This window comes from Callospermophilus lateralis, chromosome 1, assembly GCF_048772815.1.
Source record: "Callospermophilus lateralis isolate mCalLat2 chromosome 1, mCalLat2.hap1, whole genome shotgun sequence".
Taxonomy (NCBI): domain Eukaryota; kingdom Metazoa; phylum Chordata; class Mammalia; order Rodentia; family Sciuridae; genus Callospermophilus; species Callospermophilus lateralis.
This window is the reverse complement of record NC_135305.1, coordinates 34,976,125-34,994,899: the sequence shown is the minus strand read 5'-3', so window position 1 is coordinate 34,994,899 and position 18,775 is coordinate 34,976,125. Positions and strand designations below refer to the sequence as shown.

The following is an 18,775-nucleotide window of genomic DNA, read 5'->3' as shown; positions in this document are numbered from 1 at the left end:
TTGAGTTAATCAACAAGTTTGTGAACTGGGTATACCACTACAGAATTTAGAAAGAATACTCATACATCTTTCTAAATACAAAGTGACAAGTTTTAAATCTTACAAGTAAACAGACATATTTTTGTGTCTGAAGTAAAATACCTTTATATAATTGGTCTGTGACAATTTTTTATGACATTATAACTTTAATTTTTATATACTTACAATATTGTAAAAATATGTTGAAAGATGTTTAGTATGAATTTAGGAAAATATAAATTTTGTGATTAATACAAAATAATTTTGAAGGTAGAAAAAAGATCCTAATTCTACTGCAGCCAGTCTATGAAACAGTTTTCCTTCTTTAAACATACATTCCCTCAGTTGATCCCTATCTTAATGTACTTTCTCAATTATATGATATGGTTCTGCCCTAACAAACTCTTGAGTTGGTTCCATGTGTTATAATTTTGATCTCTAAAGGTTTTAAGTCTCATTTTTCAGCTGAGAAAAATTAAAGCTCAAAAATTTTAAATGAATGGCAAAAGTAACTGGCAGGAAAAGGATTCAGGCTTTTATCTGACTTCCCAATTCAGTACTTTTCACTATTTTATGCAATTTAATATTAAAAAAAAACATTAATTATAAATATATCAAGTATAAATTATATTCTTGAAACAGCTTGGATTACTTCCTTCTTAGCTATACCTTACTAATCACCCAAAATTAGGAATAAGAAAGGAAGGATACTTATTATAGGTCACATAACTAAAAATATGCAAATTCAATATTCAAACAATACATTTCTCTAACTATAAATTCACTTCTTTTTCTAGTCTTATTCTTTCACTTCCCAAAGTATCATTTTATTTCTTCAAGATACAATGTTAATGTCTTATGTTTATGTAATCCCAGAAACACAGGAGGTTGAGGCAGGAAGACTGCAAGTTCAAGGCTACTCTCAGCAATTTAGCAAGATCCTGACTCAAAATAAAAAAATAAAAAGGACTGAGAATGTAGCTCAGTGGTAAAGCATCCCTGGATTCAACCTCCTATACCCAAGGGAAAAAAAAAGTATCTGCTTAACAAAAGGAATAACAACATTTTACAAAACATTTTTTAGATATTAATTTGAAGTGGTAAGAAAAGTTTAATACTAATTTGTTAAAAGTAACAGAAAAACATATTTGGCGTATGAATTTTGCCAAAACAGACATCAATATTTATTAAAAAAATTCATAAGATACCCCAGTGAAATACATATTTTTACAAATTCTTAGGGACTGATATTTAAATCCATTACTCAAGCAAAGTTTATTTTATAAGAAATGTTATATAACAAAAACAAATAAGTTTTAATGTAGAAAGTTCTTCTCCTTGATAAAAAGATGCCTAAGAGTGCAAAGTAAGCCATATGGTACTAATGTGAAGCTTAAAATCCAACAACTAAAAACTGATAAGCATATCTCATGTCATTTTTTCCTCACTTTGTGATAAAGAAGCTATTCAGTTATTTGGTGACAGGTGCCTAGAGGAGGAAAGAAAAAATAACAACAAAATGACCAAATAAGGAAAAAATAAAATTGTCTACTACAAGTAGTGTGATCATTTCATTAAGCAATCTTGCAAACAGGAATAAGTCTATAAATGACAAATACTAAGACAAGATGTATGTCAACCCTTATCAAAACTGATCAACTGCTCATGAATGACTTTACTTAGTTAAAAAAAAGTTACATACACAAAATATTTAAATAGCGACTATATTTTTATATTTATTTAGCTGTAGATTTTCAAGCTCAGTTCTCAAGCTAAAGGATAAAATCTTTATTCCTTGTATATCTGTAAATTATATTAATAATTTTTTTTAAAAGAGAGAGTGAGAGAGGGGGAGAGAGAGAGAGAATTTTAATGTTTATTTTTCAGTTATCGGCGGACACAACATCTTTGTTTGTATGTGGTGCTGAGGTTCGAACCCGGGCCGCACGCATGCCAGGCGAGCGCGCTACCGCCCGAGCCACATCCCCAGTCCCTATATTAATAAATTTTTAAAAGTCAAATCTAGTTTTATATCTGTTAACACTACATATAATAACATGGATCAAAACTGTTTTAAATATATAATATGCATCAAAACATGATTTATACAACAGATATTTGAAAATTTTAACAGATTAATACTCATACTTAATTCAAAGGAGGGTTTGGGGAAGCAAATTTGCTTACCAAAACTCCATCATAAGACCCCGTTTCACTTGTCAAAAATGCAAACATGACACACAGATAGGGATTGTTTAGTTGTAATCGTAGAGTGCTGCACATTTCTCTCCAAAGGGAATTCTTCTCATCGGTGTAACCTGACAAAGCCATTGCTACCACATTGAGATTCAGATCTCCTGTATATTAAAAACAGCCAGTTAATCAAAGAGAAAAACTTAATATCCCCTTCTTCCACATTTCTTGAACAATGAAAAAGAGAAATCAGGGGGAAACTTTCACACCCAGAAAAATGAGCCCACTAGTATAAGGATTTTGATTTAGAATGAAAAATTTAGCAAGGACTACAACTAAAAATTTTCCATTTTATAAAACTCATACATATATTTGCAAACCCCATGCAGGACATCTTATAATTTTCAAGTTCTCATTCTAGGCAGTTTCCTATACAGTATGTTACTATTTAGTATCAAAATTACTGCCCACTTTATCAAGTTCATGGATACTGAGCTATTTCAAAACACTGATAGTAAATATTACTTGCATCTCAGGATGCAATTTTCAAAATAATTTCATTTTCCTATTTTTAAATATATAATGCACATATGCATGTATATAAGCATCAACTGCAAAGCCAGTACTTCAGCATTCTTATTATAGTATTATACTTTTAATTTTTCTAGGACAAATGAGCTACCAGAACTACCAGAGAATTTCACTTAGACATATTTGCAACAAAGCATTTGTTACCAATAGATTTGTTCTTCTGTTTATGTGGCTGCTAGGAAGCTGCAACCTGGCCTTCAGCCCTGTGGCTGCCCAGCCTTCTAACATAAGTTTAGCTTTAAAAGAGAAAACAAAGTTCTCCTTAATTTTCCTCTTCAGGGGCTGGGGATGTGGCTCAAGCGGTAGCGCGCTCGCCTGGCTTGAAAAATAAATATTAAAATTCTCTCTCTCTCTCCCTCTCTCTCTCTCTCTTTAAAAAAAAATTTCCTCTTCAATATTTTCTACATTTATTATAGTTTCTTTATTCTCCATTGCTTTATTCTACCATTATTTTCCAGCACCTCCCACTTTATGTTAACTTCCATAATCTATTTCATGATTACTTCCTCTGCCAACTCTTTTAAACACTTTAAAATAAAATTAAAAAACAAATCTTTGTAGAAGAATTTATTTCTAAGTGGAAAGGAATGCTTGACTCAAAAATCTTTTTTTAAGTTCTTAAGTTATTAAAATCACTGAAATGATATTTTTCCATTATTGTCTATACAGGTTTTTAAATCTATCACTAAGTTTTCCAGGTAAACCTGAACTGGAAAGTATAAGGCTCTTAGGCTATATAGCAAAATTATAATTAGAAATTGATTTTTTTTTCAGTGCTATGAGAGAACCCAGAGTTTTCAGTATGCTAGGCAAGCACTCTACCACTGAGCTACATTCTGAGCCCAGATACTGCATTCTAGAATTTAAATACCAATTCTTTTTCCATCATCACATATCATTTATTATACTTTCAAATGCAAAAGGCTTTTGTTAGAGCAAAGCTAAAGGAAAAGATGCCCATTTGAGCAAAATAGTACATTTTCCAACTTTCAGACTGCAGTAAACATATTGTAGTTATTTTCATGTTATTTTTTTAATAGGACTACTGAATTATAACAGTTTTAAAATGAACCAGCAAGTGAGAATTTAAGTAAATATCCTGAATACTCAGATATAATTTGCTAGGTATACTAAAAATCAATAGCCTTATCTTACGTGTTTTCAAGTGAAATATTACTAGTAAGAAAAAAAACTGAAGTTTTCAATTAAGATTTGTTTCTCTAAGGATCCTCTGGCAAAATGCCTTATCATATTTCTATAGTTTTAAAGCATATCACATAGAAAATATGTTTTAATCACCAGACTCAAATAGAAGCATTTTTGTAGATTCAAATGTCCTTTTTGTAAGAATTTATATTGGGGGCTGGGGTTATTACAGCTCAGTAGTAGAGTGCTTGACTAGCACATGTGAGGCACTGGGTTTAATCCTCAGCACCACATAAAAGATAAATAAATAAAGTTATAACAAAAAGTTAAAAGAAAAAAGAATTTACATTGGTCAAAGTAAAAATGTTATTTATAGTTTTCTAATGGTCAACCAATAAACATCCAAATGAGTGAGTATAAACTAAAATACAAGCTAATATGTGTCATGAAAATGCTTCTAAACAAGTAGTCCTAATCTTTAAGGAAATAACTTTTTAAAATCTATGTGAATTAAAATAGAAAAGTACTAAAATTTTAAGACATTTGAGAATTCCTTATAATATTATTAAAATGACATTTAAGATGCATCTTTTTTCTTTTAACAGGTCTGAACTAAGGTATACATAAATGGGATGGATTAATATTTACAGATATATAGTACTGTACTAATTTTTCTTTCAATGAAAATTTACATAAAATATCGATTACATAGATATTTGAAAATTATCAGCATCCTTTCTCTGAAGGACTCTATGAACATTCAGTTCTTAGAACATAACCTAATACCTTTTTCTGAAGATGCCCCTTCATTCAGGATTTGGATTGCCCGTCGAATATCCAAGTTGAACAATGCCACAGCAGCAGCTCTCTCCCATTCTCCTTCTTGTACAAGAGAGTTTAAAAATGGCCCCACATCTACATCTGATCCTTTCTTTATCCATCCACATAGCTGTAAAGCCAAGATTCTCTCTTCATTTAAATTTTGAATATCAGTTTGCTTATCCAACCCACTCCAATTGTGTTTGCTACTTTCCACCATTCCTAAAAACAGAAAATATTTTTATGTTGTTTTACTGTTATTTTGAAATATATTGGGGGAGGGTTAGTGTCACAGAAAAATATTTAAACAACATATTTAGGACATTCAACTTTGTAGTCACAATTTTATGACAGCATAAATAAGGAATGCCACAAATAAAACATTTTGCATGTTTCTAAATAAAACAATTAGTTTAATTACCAAAGAGCTACTGGAATAAGAAATGCTCAGATGGACTAAGCTGAGTCATTGCTTCAAGAAAAATGTCCTTGACGCCCTAATCTACAATACTTCCATTATCATATAACCCACCACTCAATTGTTTCATTTCCTACCTATACACATAGATAAGCTCACATAATTTACTTATTTATTTTCATCTTATCTTTTGTCCCAATAGATCATGAGCTCCAAAAGGGAAGGTAACATATCTGTTTTATTTGCAAGGTATCCTCACTATCTGAGATCCATCAGAAGCTCTCTCTCTCTTTCTCCCTATGTCCCCCTTCTATGTACCATCATCATGTGTTCCTTATCAAGAAAGGAGAGATTGGGCTGGGATTGTGGCTCAGTGGTAGAGCGCTCACTTAGCACAGGCGCAACCCAGGTTTGATTCTCAGCACCACATAAAAATAAAGGCATTATGTCCATCTACAAAAAAGATATTCTCTCATTCATTCATTCTCATTCTCATTCTCATTCTCTCTCTCAAAAAAAATTATAAAAAAAAATAAAGGAGAGATGGACCATCTTTGTTGACCAAACATTGTTTTGTGGTACAAGACATGACAAGATGAGATCACAGGCTTCAAAGTGTTCAAAGTGCATTTACAGTTTAAGGTAAGTACTATAATGAAAATACAATGGGAATTCTCTCCTTAGGTGCAAGAGGAATCTGTGACTTGCTTGTAAACTACAGAATATAGCAGATGTAAAAGAATTTTGCAGATAAAATTTAATTAGCATCTTCAGTTGACTTTAAGTCAATGAATGCGAGATTATCCCAATAGGACTGACTTAATCAAGTGAGTCCTTTAAAAGAGGGTTTCAAAGTGATAGACGCAGCAGAATAGAGATCTGCAGGTCTTTAAAAGGTAAAAGCTTCCATGTTGGCAAGAAGATCTGTGGTATGGACCTGTGGCAAGGAACAAAGACCTAAGGACAGTCCATGACTATCAAACAGCAGGAAAATGGATATTTTAGTTCTACAACTGCAAGGAATCTTTAGCCTCTCAGCCTTTGATCACTGAACTCTAAATATCCTTCCTATCCTATCCTTTCCCTTTTGCCTTTGGTTAATATGGAGTAGAGATGCACTTCCTATTTAAAGCCAAATCTGTGCTCTAGATCCCATCCCCTCCCTTTCCTAGGAATTTTGATTTATCCTCTTCTCTATGCACCTTCAACTTCTTTCAACCAACTTTTTTGGTTGAATTCTGCCAAGAAAACCACATTCATATACACACACCCCAGTTAGAGCTCTGCAAAACACCATCTGACAATGACCAATTAACACTTAAACACAGATAATATGCGTATGTGGAAGAATGAAACTAGATCCCTATCTTTCATCCTGCACAGAAATTAAATCCAAGTGGGTCAACACTTTGATATATTGGCACAGACACTGACTTCCTTAACAAGATCCCTAGAGCTCAAGAATAAGCCAATAATCAATAAGTGGAGTGGCATTAAATTAAAAAGTTTCTGCACAGCAAAGAAAACATAAGAAAGTGAAGAGAGAGCTTATAGAATGGGAGAAAAATCTTTGCCAGCTATTCCTTTGATAGGGGATTAATATCCAGAATATATAAAGAACTCAAAAAACAACCCCCTGCCAAAAGAAAAAAAAAAGTTAACAAATGGGCAAAAGAACTAAAGAGACATTTCTCAAAAGAAATACAAATGCCCAAAAATATATGAAAAAATATGTTCAACCTACTTGGCAATTAGGGAAATACCAATCAAAACCACACTGAGATTTCATCTTACTAGAATAGCAAACTTCAAGAAAACAAACAATAAATTCTGGTAAGAAAGGTAGGGGAAAGTACACTCATTTATATATTATTGGTGGGACTGCAAATTAGTACAATCTCTTTGGAAGGCAGTATGGAGATTCCTCAAAAGACAAGAAATGGACCCAGTTGTTTCACTCCTTGGTATATATCCCAAAGATCTAAAATCAGCATACTATAGTGATACAGGCACATCAATGTTTATATATAGTACTGCAATGTATAATAGCCAAGTTATGGAACAAGTTCAGATGCTAGTAACAGATAAGTCAAGGGTCAAATGTTCTCTCATATGGAAGCTAGAGAAAAATGGGGGAGGAAAGAAGAGAACAGGGATGGAGGATGGGGGTCCCATGCAAAGAGAAGGGCCAACAGCGGAGTAGATTAAGGGGGTGTGTGGGAAGAAGGAAAGACAGGAAAGGGAGGAATTACAGAATGGAATTGACCAAATTATGCTACATAATAATATACACACACGCACACACACACATATGTAAAAATAACATATATCTATACACACACCAATATACCATTGACCTCCACCTTCATGTATATCTTTAAAGCACCAATTTAAAAAAATAATAAACAGAAAATAATAGAGTAAAGGAAGGGTAGCCGGGGAAGAAATGAGGAGAGGGAAAGAAGTAGTACTGGGAACTGAAACAAAGCAAATTATATTCCATGCATGTATGATGATGTCAAAAATGAACCCCACAATTATGTGTAACTATAATGCACTAATAAAAGCATTTTTTGAAAGTTAGCTTGAAACTATTTACTTGGTGGTTTTGGGAATCAAACACGGGACATTGTACATGCTGAGTACAGAGTTGGATCCCTAGTCCAAAAAATTTTTGGGGGGTGTCATAACTTATCCCAGGACCTTATGCATGCTATATATACATATTCCATCACAAGCTGTATCCCTAGTCCCAAATAGCTTACTATTTTTTAAAATATTCTTTTATACATTGATGGTCCTTTATTTATTCATTTATTTATATGCGGTGCTGAGGATCAAACCCATTGTCTCACATATGCTAGGCAAGTGCTCTACCACTAAGCCACAACCACAGCCCCCCAAATAACTTTTATTTTTAACGGACTACGGTTGCCATTTCAGGCTAAGGAGTTAAAAGGACACTTTTGAAAAGAAGTTTTTGACTTTTGTTTGGGTAGGATGTAGTCACTATATTTCAGGTAGAAGCTCTGAGGTATTTATTTTCATACTACTAAAATTTGAGATTTAAGGCTGTTATTATTTAATAAATAGTAAAAAATAACAACTTAAAATAGGTGAGCAAAGAGCAATATTTTTCAAACATTTTCTTACAGTTTAATAATACAATTTAAGAGTTTTTCTTTTACAGAAATTTTGTCATGAAATAGGAATCAATATACATGAACCCAAAGAGCTTAATGCTAAAAAATGGAAACATATCCTTTAAATCAATTGCATGAATATTGTTACATATTTTGGCTGAGACCTTTTTATACCTTGATAACTATGCTACAAGTAATTAGGGTTATCAACTAAGAGAGATGATGTCATCATGTGTTTTTTCCTGGGGTGGGAGTACCACTGAGCCACATCCCCAGCCCTATTTTACATTTTATTTAGAGACAAAGTCTCATTGGGTTGCTTAGTGCCTTGCTGTTGCTGAGGCTGGCTTTGAACTCTCAATCCTCTTGTTTAGCTTCCTAAGCTGCTGGGATTACAGGTGTGCACCCAGCTCACATTTTTTTTTTCTCCTTAATAGTTTTTAGCTATAGATGGATACAATACCTTTTTATTTTATTTATTTATTTTTATATGGTGCTGAGGATCAAACCTAGTGCCTCACATGTGCTAGGCAAGCATTACACCACTGAGCCACAACCTCAACCCTCATGTGTTTTTAATAATCATATATTATGATTTTAATGTAAGAATTTTTAATATATCTGAAAAATAATTAAAATGTATTTATGCATGGTTTTATGTCCCTAATCTGAGATTACCTTATATATAACAGAATCAATGTTTATTAATGTTTGCAAGGAAAACAATGTTACTTAAACATTAAAAAACATATTTTAAAAATTTGTTTCAAAATCAGCAGATACAATGCCATTCGTGTGTGTGTGTGTGTGTGTGTGTGTATGAAATAACAAAGCAATAAAATATTCCACTGTTTATTAGAACATTTTAGTATTTAAAAAAAAACACTAAAATCCTATTTTGATGCTTGAAGTAATTTGGGGGGCAGGGGAGGGTATTGGGGATTAAACTCAGGAATATTCAACCACTGAGCCACATTCCCAGCCCTATTTTGTATTTTATTTAGAGACAGGGTCTCACTAAATTGCTTAGTGCTTCACTTTTTGCTGAGGCTGGCTTTGAACTCCCAATCTTCTGGTCTCAGCCTCCCAAGTCACTGGGATTAGAGGCATGCCTGCCACCACACCCATCTTGAAGTAATTTTGAATAGACAAAGTATCTAGGTCAGAATTGAATCCTTTTTTTTTTTTTTTTCAGTGTTAGATGCTGAACCCAAAGCCTAGCACATGCTAGGCCAGCACTCTACCACTGAGGTATATTCCCAGTCCTTTCTATTTTGAAACAGGGTCTTAATAAGTTGCCAAGGCTAGCAACTTGTGATCCCCTGCCTCAGTCTCCTGAATAGCTGGACTACAGATAAAATATTTTTCATTAAATTGGGTAGAAATCTGGCAAACTCTTTATTACATAACATTCTGCTATTACCTTGAATAGTTTCATCTATTCCATCAAATATAATTTTATTTCTAACCTATTTTCTCTGATTATAGTCCTTCCATGAGCTTTGAACTCATATCCCATTGCTCATGGGACATCTCTAATTAGCCATCTGATTTTCAACTTGCTCTAAAATAAACATTTTCTTCTTAAACCCACTTTTTCTGGGTTCCTCCTATCTTAATTAACTGGTACCAGAATCAACTAGTTTCCCAAACTAAATACATATGTGCCATCTTTGATTTTTTTTGTCTTCTCTATCCCCTTTATCCAATTAACCATTAAATTTTGTCCCACTCTCTATTTACCCATATTTCCCTAGGCTCTGCCACTAATTGTGATAAGGACATCATCACTTCTTGCCTGGTCACTTTGGCTTATATCTAACATCCCTACTATCGATCTTGATCCCCCTTCTAACTCATTCTACACAAAGTAAGTTCTAAAACACAAATCTAATTCTGCAACTATCCTTTAAAATCCTTCCTTGCTTTCCCTGTTGCAGAATGATAAACATCCCTAAATCCTTAACATAATTTCTAAGTCCTTCCTGAGTTAGTCTACTGCTTACTTTCTAGCCTTCTATTCTTCTTTCACTTCATCCCTAATACTCTGTACCAACCAAATTAATTGTGCCATGCTTTTCCCCCTGGGTTCACTGCATCTGATGCTCCCTGTCCGGACCTTATTATTGCCTTTACCTCTTCCAGGAAACCTCTAATCCTAACCATCAGATTAGGAATTCTCTCTTTTTTCATTTTCACACTAGGCAATAAACCCATTGGTGTTTTACACCTGAGCTAAATCCTTTTTATTTTATGAGACAGTGTCTTGCTATGTTGCTAAGGGTCTTGTCGAGATGCAGAGATTGGCCTTTAACCTGTGATCCTCTTGCCTCAAACTTCTGAGTCAATGGGATCACAGGTGTGTACCACCATGCCTGGCTAGAATTCTTCTTATAATAATCTGTTTTCCTCATATTATAATTGCCTGTTTACTTGTCCATATTCTGAACTAGAATATAGACTCTTCAAGATAAGAGATGATACTGATCTTGCTCAATCTCCATAAGAAGATACCCCATAGTTATGTCTCCCATTCTTGCAATAATATTGGGCGCACAGCACATGATAAATATTTGCTAGATGAATTAATAAAATGAAAAATACAGGTCCATGGACAACTAAAAAAATATTAAAATTTCCTCCCAAACGGTTTTTGGATGTTAATATATTTATGCATTTAACTTAACAATTCACTAAAATATCTAATCAGAAAACAAAAATAGAAGGGTATTTATGTACACAATCCTGAAATAATTACTTACTTTCAACCAAATGATAGGGGACAAAATAAACATACAAACATTATAAACATTTTCAAGAAAATAAAATGGAATTTTCTTACCCAAAGATGATTTTACTATTGATTTAATTCCTGCATAAACCAACGATCCTTTGTTGCCTGGAGATTTTTGATCCATATCTTCTGTATACTGCTTCATAAGTATTTAAATGCATAGGAAATACTAGTGATGATGTATAATAAAATATTTCAAAACTAAATTTGATTAGGAGCCAATTCAAAATAGGCATTCATGCAAATAATATGGTTCTGCTGTACTGTATGCTTTTATTACTCCTACACAATTTACAAAGCAGCATTTCAAGTTCAAGAGTTCTGCACAATTCTGCTTCATAATTTTAATATTATGTAACCTGTATTTACATAGAAAACATTCAGTGTATTTAGAGACTGACCTTTCAGGAAACTTTAAGAACCCTTCTACCCAATTACCTCACAAATCCACAATATAAAGGATATAGTGCAGAGTATACCAAAGTGATTTGAGCTGTGGATCTTCATTTCCAGCTAAAATATGGTTTCTCCACACTTGCTCTGTATCAAGTCCATACCTTGATAAAGCCCGAAGACGCATTTTTGTTGCTATATCTTTTTCTAAAGAATTATCATTTTCTTCTTCTGCACATTCATATAAATGACGACCACAAGCCCACATTAAAGATGTAATTGGGCTCCAGGCAAGAGATATCCTTTCAAAAACAGTGAAGTCAGACATTGTTCGGTTGGGAGTTACAACTATCATTCGATTTTGACTTGTTGGATGCCATGCAAAGGAAGCAATATAATTGTCACAAGGTTGCACACTTCTTTCAATTATTGTAGGTTCAGTTTCATCTCCAATGGGAGTGGGTGTATGCTGCATATCATACAATCTAATAATATTACTATCCCTTGTTAAAGTGGCAAGCAGACCGGTCCTAGTTGGACACCATGCTACTTTTGTTAAGGGTTTTGGTTGCTCAGTCAGAGTCAAAACTGGCTTCTCAAATTTTCTAAGATCCCATATTGCGACCTGACCTTCATAGAAGGAAGCAACACGATCATGGAAGTATGGGTCTACTGTCACTCCCTGAACAGCTTTTGTATTTACAAACATCTTTTGGCTTGTATTCCGAAGATCAAATATGGCTAGGTTACGATGCATACCAGCAAGAAGTAGTTTCTGGTCTCGTGGAAGCCAACAGAGAGAGAGACATGCATCATTCTGTCCTAATTCATAAAGAGGTTTTGTTACTAATAATGTTGTTTCAGTTTCACCGGCTGAAAGTCTCACTTTTTCCATGGGAACAATATCAGGAGTATATTTGCTGCAGATATCCCATATTAGCACTGAAAAGTCAGCTCTGTGTTTATCTAGACCAGCAGCAAGCCAGTTACTATCCAGTGGATTCCATGCAAGAGTATTGCATTGTCTTGCATGCTTTGGAACAAATTCTTTTCCTATCAAATCTTTGAACTTTGAGTTATGATCTTGACCAAGACTTGTAAGTACAACTCGACCATTTGCTTGTCCAACTGCTAGGAGACACTCAGGATCATAGTTGAGATACCATGCAACACATTTCATATAGGGTGTATCTGAATTTATTGATAGTAATGTAGCTGCAGAGTCTTCAGATAAACGTAAAGATCCAGCTTTGAGTTCTGAATTCACAGTAGATTCCACATGATAAAGGCTCAGTTCTGAGTCACATACAACAAATCTATCAACCTGATGTGGCGCCCACAAAATGTCAGGTTTTGTACCACTCATGTTTACTGATGTGCTCAAAGAGTCAAGTCAGGTGCATTCACTAAAAAGCATTTAAAAATAAGAGGTTTAAAATAATAAAATATAATTCTTAATTTGAACAAACTATTCAGAAAGTCAGAAAAATCTCTACAAAAGCATCCTCCTTTTCAATATACTTGTATTTCTTCTCTTCATCTTCTACAATACAAGACAATATATATTGATAAACCACTTCCTTCAATAAAATGAGCTAGCAGGAATCTGAGAATCCCCCTCCTGGCTTTATTCTCCATGACCAATTATCTTAATCATACTGTTACTATACCTTCAATTTCACGTAAGGATTATACTAACCTCACTGCATGAGCAAATTACTAAGTACCACTCCTTTGAAGGGGAAAACTTAAAAGCATAATTGAAATATGCTCCTAAGTAATTAGAGCAGCACTGCCCAACAGAACTGTCTTTAATAACAGCAATGCTCTACATCTGTATTGTCTAATATGGGAATCATTTGCCACAAGTGACTGAGGAGCACTATGAATGTGGCTAATTTGAATTTATTTTGGCTTGTTTGTTTGTTTTTTGGTACTGGGGAATGAAACTCAGAGCCTCATGCATGCTACACAAGTACTCTACCACTGAGCTTCTTGTATTCCAATACACTTCTTTTTAAGTTTTATTTTTGAGACAGGGTAAATTGTCCAAGCTGGCCTTGAATTCAAGATCCTCCTGACTCAGCCTTTGGTATAACTGGGATTACAAGGCATGTGCCACCAAGCTTGGCTGAATTTTAAACTTTACTTACTTTTAATTAATTTTAATATAAATAGCCACATGTCCACCAAAGGACAATACAAATTAAAAGTACAATATGATATCAAGATAGAGGTTTCTTCAACTTTTAATAAAAAGCAGGCTTCTATATACTTCTCATACGTACTTACAAACTTATGAACATTAGAATGACTGAATTCTATTCCTAGCTTGCTGTACCTTAGTTATATGCCTTGGCAAAATTGCTGTATATATGGAGAAGGGCTTCATTTTCTTATCTATATAACAGTTGACTTAGATTAGTGTTTCCCAAATTTCATGTATCACCAATACTGTTAATATTTTTCATTAAACTGATGTTTTAAGAATCTTAAAATTGACTTTAATCTTATCATGAGTTCCATAAATCATGGATATAATGTGCTAATATTTTTTCTAAACTAAAATAAACATATAACTATTAAACATGCTTGTGTTTTATATAAGATCATCCCATTTATCACCATCAGTACATACACATTACCCTTTAGGAAACTAAATGAAGTGATAATTAAAGGCTCTTAGTTTCCAATCATGTATTCCAGTAAATACATGACTTTTAAAAAGTATTTTAGCAGTTTAAGCACAAAATAAAACTGGTTTAGTCAAAACTGATGTTTTAATAATAAAGGCTGCCTATAAATAAATGTCTGTTTCTGAGGTTAGCAAGCAGCAATAACTTGGATTCAAAATGAATAATTTTATACTGAGGATATGAAATATTCCCCAAAGGCTGATGTATTGAAGGCTTGGTCCCAATGTAGCACTGTTCAGAGTTGGGACTTTCAGGAAATGATGGGTTCATGAGAGCTTAAACCTCATCAATGGATTAATCCATTGATGGATTCATAATGTGAATGAACTAGTGGGAAGTGGTGGAGACCAGGATGTAGGACCTAGTCAAAGGGAGTGGGTCCTTACAGACATGCCCTTGGGGACTGTATCTTGTTCCCAGCCTTTTCTTCTTTGCTTTCAGGCTGCCATGAAATCAGCAGCCCTGATCCCCCATACCTTCTCTGCTGTGATGTTCTGCCTCACCAGAGGTCTAGAGCAATGAAGCCAATTGAACATGGACTGAAACCCCTGAAACAGTGAGTCAAAATAAACCTTTCCTTTAGTTGCTTTCTTCATGTATTTTGTCACAGCAACAAAAACCTGACTAAAACAAACACATTTGCAAACTTTATTGTGATTGTTATGTGTAAAACCAGATTGTCAAGTTCTAAGGTGAAGATATGGTTCATTCATCTCTATTTCCAGTATCAGGAATAGAGCCTGACATAGACTCCTACTAAAATTATATTAAGTAATTCAATTCAAACATAATTCTTTAGGTTTTTGATCTTGCAGTTTTAGTCAGGAATTACCAGTCTAGAATTTCATAGGCTAACATAATTTAGGTGACTAGGAAAAACATTTAAGAATTCTTATAGTGGCTTTATTTAGTTAATATTTCTGAAGCTAGGCTAAATCATTTCAATTAAATTCTTAAAATACCTTCAATTTGTTCATTTCTTTTCCACTTTGGGTTTGCCTTTCCCTAATCTTAGATCAAGCCAAGTATTTACCTTCTCTCTTCCACCCAGGATGCCAAGTATTATTAGACAAGATAGTCTCAAGGCTCAACTAACTCCATAAGAAGGTATATAACATATCTGGTCTGTGGTGCTTATTCAGCAATTCTTTTATTCATCTTTCTACTCTGATCCTTTAGAAATTCCCTTTATAGAATATCAAAATTATCTTTTTACAAACTCAACCAGTTACATATCTAACCTACAAAACTCTTAATACCTTTTTCTACCTGCTGCTTTGGTCTGTTAACACACTACTATTCTTGCCCTCTGTGTTCAAATTACATTATTCTTCTTTTTAATTCCTAGAAATCTACTTCTGACCCCCATCATTGTAACTTTGCCAATGATGCTTCTAATGGTTCAAACACTCTTCACTCTTCTTAGCCAAGTTAACACCTCCTCAACTTTTATGTCAACTATTTTGTCCTTCTTAGACAGGTATTCTTATTGAACATTTTTTCCCCTCTAAATCCTCTATTACTAAATTATAAGTTCCACAGGAATAGATGAAATTCTTGTTTCATTATATTTGTAGTACCCAGCACAGTGCTAGGCATCTGAATAGATAATAACTGCTATTTCCAAGTTTTACCAATTCCTTCAGACTTCTATCTTCTTCTACTCCTTTTTCTATTAGAAGCTGGCACCATACTATGAGCAAAGTGCCCAAAGTCATAGATGGTTTCAATGATGGGCAAGAGCCTCAAAGTAAGTCATCCTAAGATAATTACTCTAATACATTGTTTTTATTTACTCTATAATTGTTTTGTTTTTGGGTACTGGGGATTGAACTCAGGGATACTTAACCACTGAGCCACATCCCAGCCCTTTTTAATTTTTTGTATTTTATTTAGAGACAGGGTCTCACTGAGTTGCTTAGGGCCTTGCTAAGTTGCTGAGGCTGGCTCTGAATTCACAATCCTTCCGCTTCAGCCTCCCAAACTGCTGGGATTATAGGCATGTACCACCATGCTGGGCCTATTCTGTAACTGTTGATTGGGCACCTTCTATAGTCTAGGCACCATTCTAAATGCTGGGAACACAGCAATGAACAAGACCAGATAAAGTCCCTGGTCTAATGAAATCTGCATTCTAGTGATGAAGTACAGTTCAATCTTAAAAGGAATTTGAAAGTTCAAGAGAAAAAAAAAAGGCACCTTGTGTAACAGAAAGTAGCTAACAAGAAGGAACAGATATTGAAAGTGAGGAATCATACTAACACTCTCACAAAAGGAAGTCTCTTAACTGGAGATATCCTGAGATGTGATCCATCTTTCTATCTCATTGAAAGATAAATACTTAAATAAACACACTTTTTATGTAAGCTTCCATTACAGAATCTGCTTTTTAAAGAAATGGTCTATGGTAAGAAAACTAGATGCCTCATGGAAAAATCCATCTCAAAAACACAAATAGAAAGTGTGGCTGCAATTTAAAAAAAAAAAAATCTTTGATTTACATGACTTTCAATGGAGAATTATCAGCATTTTTTTCTGATGACATACACTTAAAACGTTTCTATTACCATCAACAAAACTAATTACAGTAACTTACAGAAGTTCAGAACTTGACAGAAAGAAACTAACAAATTCTTCTCATTTTTGTCTGGGAATAAAGATGTTTGGGCTCTTTTCCAAGAACTCTAAACTTCCATCCTAGGCTACTGTATAGGAAGAGGATCAGCTATGTAATTTTCTCAGGGCAAAAATGCAGGACACTCTTATTTTAAAAAATTTAAAAAATTTCAAGATGGTGACAGCAGAGCTTTAATATTTACAGTGTTAGCCACTGTAAATGCTAGGCCCCATGCTACTATACAGGTTGCACATTATGAAATTGGCCTTGTAGAGAACTGCATCTATAAACACCCTCTTAAGAAATCCAATACACAACATATATGGATCCTTGCTAATAAACACATACAACTAGGTATATGCTGGAAAGTAAAGAAAACAACCAGGACTCAGTCTCTCCACCAGCTTAGACCCTAACAAGTTCCTTAATAATCTATGACCATAAAACTGATATGAATTTATTTTATTTCCATCTTACAAAGTTGTTACAAACAAATCAGATGAGCTCTTTGCTTCACACAGATGTTAGTTATCTTACAAAGCCCTGGAAATTAATGTTTTCAAACAGTGGAGACACTGAAAAATCAAGGGTAGATGAGGTAGAGTTTGCAATAAGTACAGCTTACATTTAGATTCTCACCTTCAAGTTTAACAAGTGATCACTTCTTTCAATGATTTCTCAGCAAAAGAAAGCCATACTGAGCCAGAGTTCATCACCAGAACATTTTTAACACTAACAAACAGAAATAAAGAATTAGCCATATGACTTAAAATTCTGTAGCAGCCACATTTAAAAAGGAAAAGGAAATAGATGGACTTAAACTTTAAAATATAATTTTTATTTAACCCAAACCATCAAAAACATTCAATTTATAATTAATGTAAAAAATTATTACTAAGAACTTTGTTTTGTGCCATGTCTTGGAAATCCGATGTTATTTTACACTTAGAGCACAACCCAACCCTAGAAAGCAGTCCAATACATTACAATAATACAAAGTATGCAATCAAGTGCTTTTGTTGTTATTGTGTTCTACTTTTCTTATCATGCCAAAGTACTGTATAAGTATAGAGGTGATAAGAAATCTCCAGTATTGCTATCTTCAAGATGCACTGCACATATCCAAATTTCCCTTAAAATATAATTATGCAAAAGGCCTCCGAAAGCTGTCATTTGCTAAGCAAATTTAGCAAAGCAAAGAGACTTTATTCATCCTCTGAAGGAATTTCCACTACCCATATCTGAAGAGAATCGAGCTCACCAGGTGAGAAACCCTTCAAGAAGTATTTAATAGGGTTCAACTGAATGGGGCGCGCTGCTATTCCGGGTAAACCTGGAATCTGCGGGCGACTCCCACGCTCCAGACACCTGGCTGAGCCTCTCCTCAAAGCCTGGGAAGGGCACAAACCGGCCGCGGCGGAGGCTGCAGCGCGGCTCCGGTGTCCCCGAGCAGGGCCCGGCCGGCCGCCGTTCGCGGTTATCATCCCACAGCGCGGAAGGCGACTACCCGGACAGGACCTGAGGCTACGCCGGGCCCGCGGCCGCCCGGCCCTGTCAGCTGGGCTTTCCCAAGGCCTCTTGCGGCGGCCCCGGCCCCAGGAGAGCACAGACGCGGCCCGAGCCGCACTCACTGACCTGGAGTGGCAGCGCGTCGCCGCACGGCCGCTTCCGGCCTGAACACCGCCCCTCCCTCCGCGGGAGCCGGACACAGGCAAGATGGCGGCCGCGCGCAGCGCGTGACCGGGGACCGCGCCGGGGCTCAGGCCCCACACCACTTCTCGGCCTCGGAAGGGGCGTGTTTCTCCCGCCAGCTCCGCCTTTCCCTCGCCCGGGGCGGAGCCCGGGACGGTGAGGCCCGCCTCCCGCCCCAGCGCCCAGGCCTCCCCGGGAGACCTGCCCTTGGGACCCAGAGAAGAGAGTCTAAGCATGCAGCCTACGGCCTATTCG

General features: G+C 35.2%; 1 protein-coding gene across 3 annotated transcripts in view; it reads right to left on the bottom strand.

The window, feature by feature from the left end:
• Mios (meiosis regulator for oocyte development) overlaps positions 1–18,568 on the bottom strand; it is a 34,885-nt gene extending 16,317 nt beyond the window's left edge. Inside the window, exons 1-6 of one of the 3 annotated variants that reach the window (XM_077110133.1) lie at positions 18,090–18,568; positions 17,468–17,560; positions 11,588–12,921; positions 11,171–11,269; positions 4,735–4,989; positions 2,206–2,375 (exon numbers count right to left, since the gene is read on the bottom strand). In XM_077110133.1, coding sequence (XP_076966248.1) covers positions 2,206–2,375; positions 4,735–4,989; positions 11,171–11,269; positions 11,588–12,881 — 1,818 coding nt within the window. In that variant the 5' untranslated portion in view covers positions 12,882–12,921; positions 17,468–17,560; positions 18,090–18,568. The remainder of the gene's footprint in view (positions 1–2,205; positions 2,376–4,734; positions 4,990–11,170; positions 11,270–11,587; positions 12,922–17,467; positions 17,561–18,089) is intronic. The other 2 variants (XM_077110129.1, XM_077110131.1) reach the window with 2 other exon arrangements.
• Between the last annotated feature and the right edge of the window lie 207 nt (positions 18,569–18,775).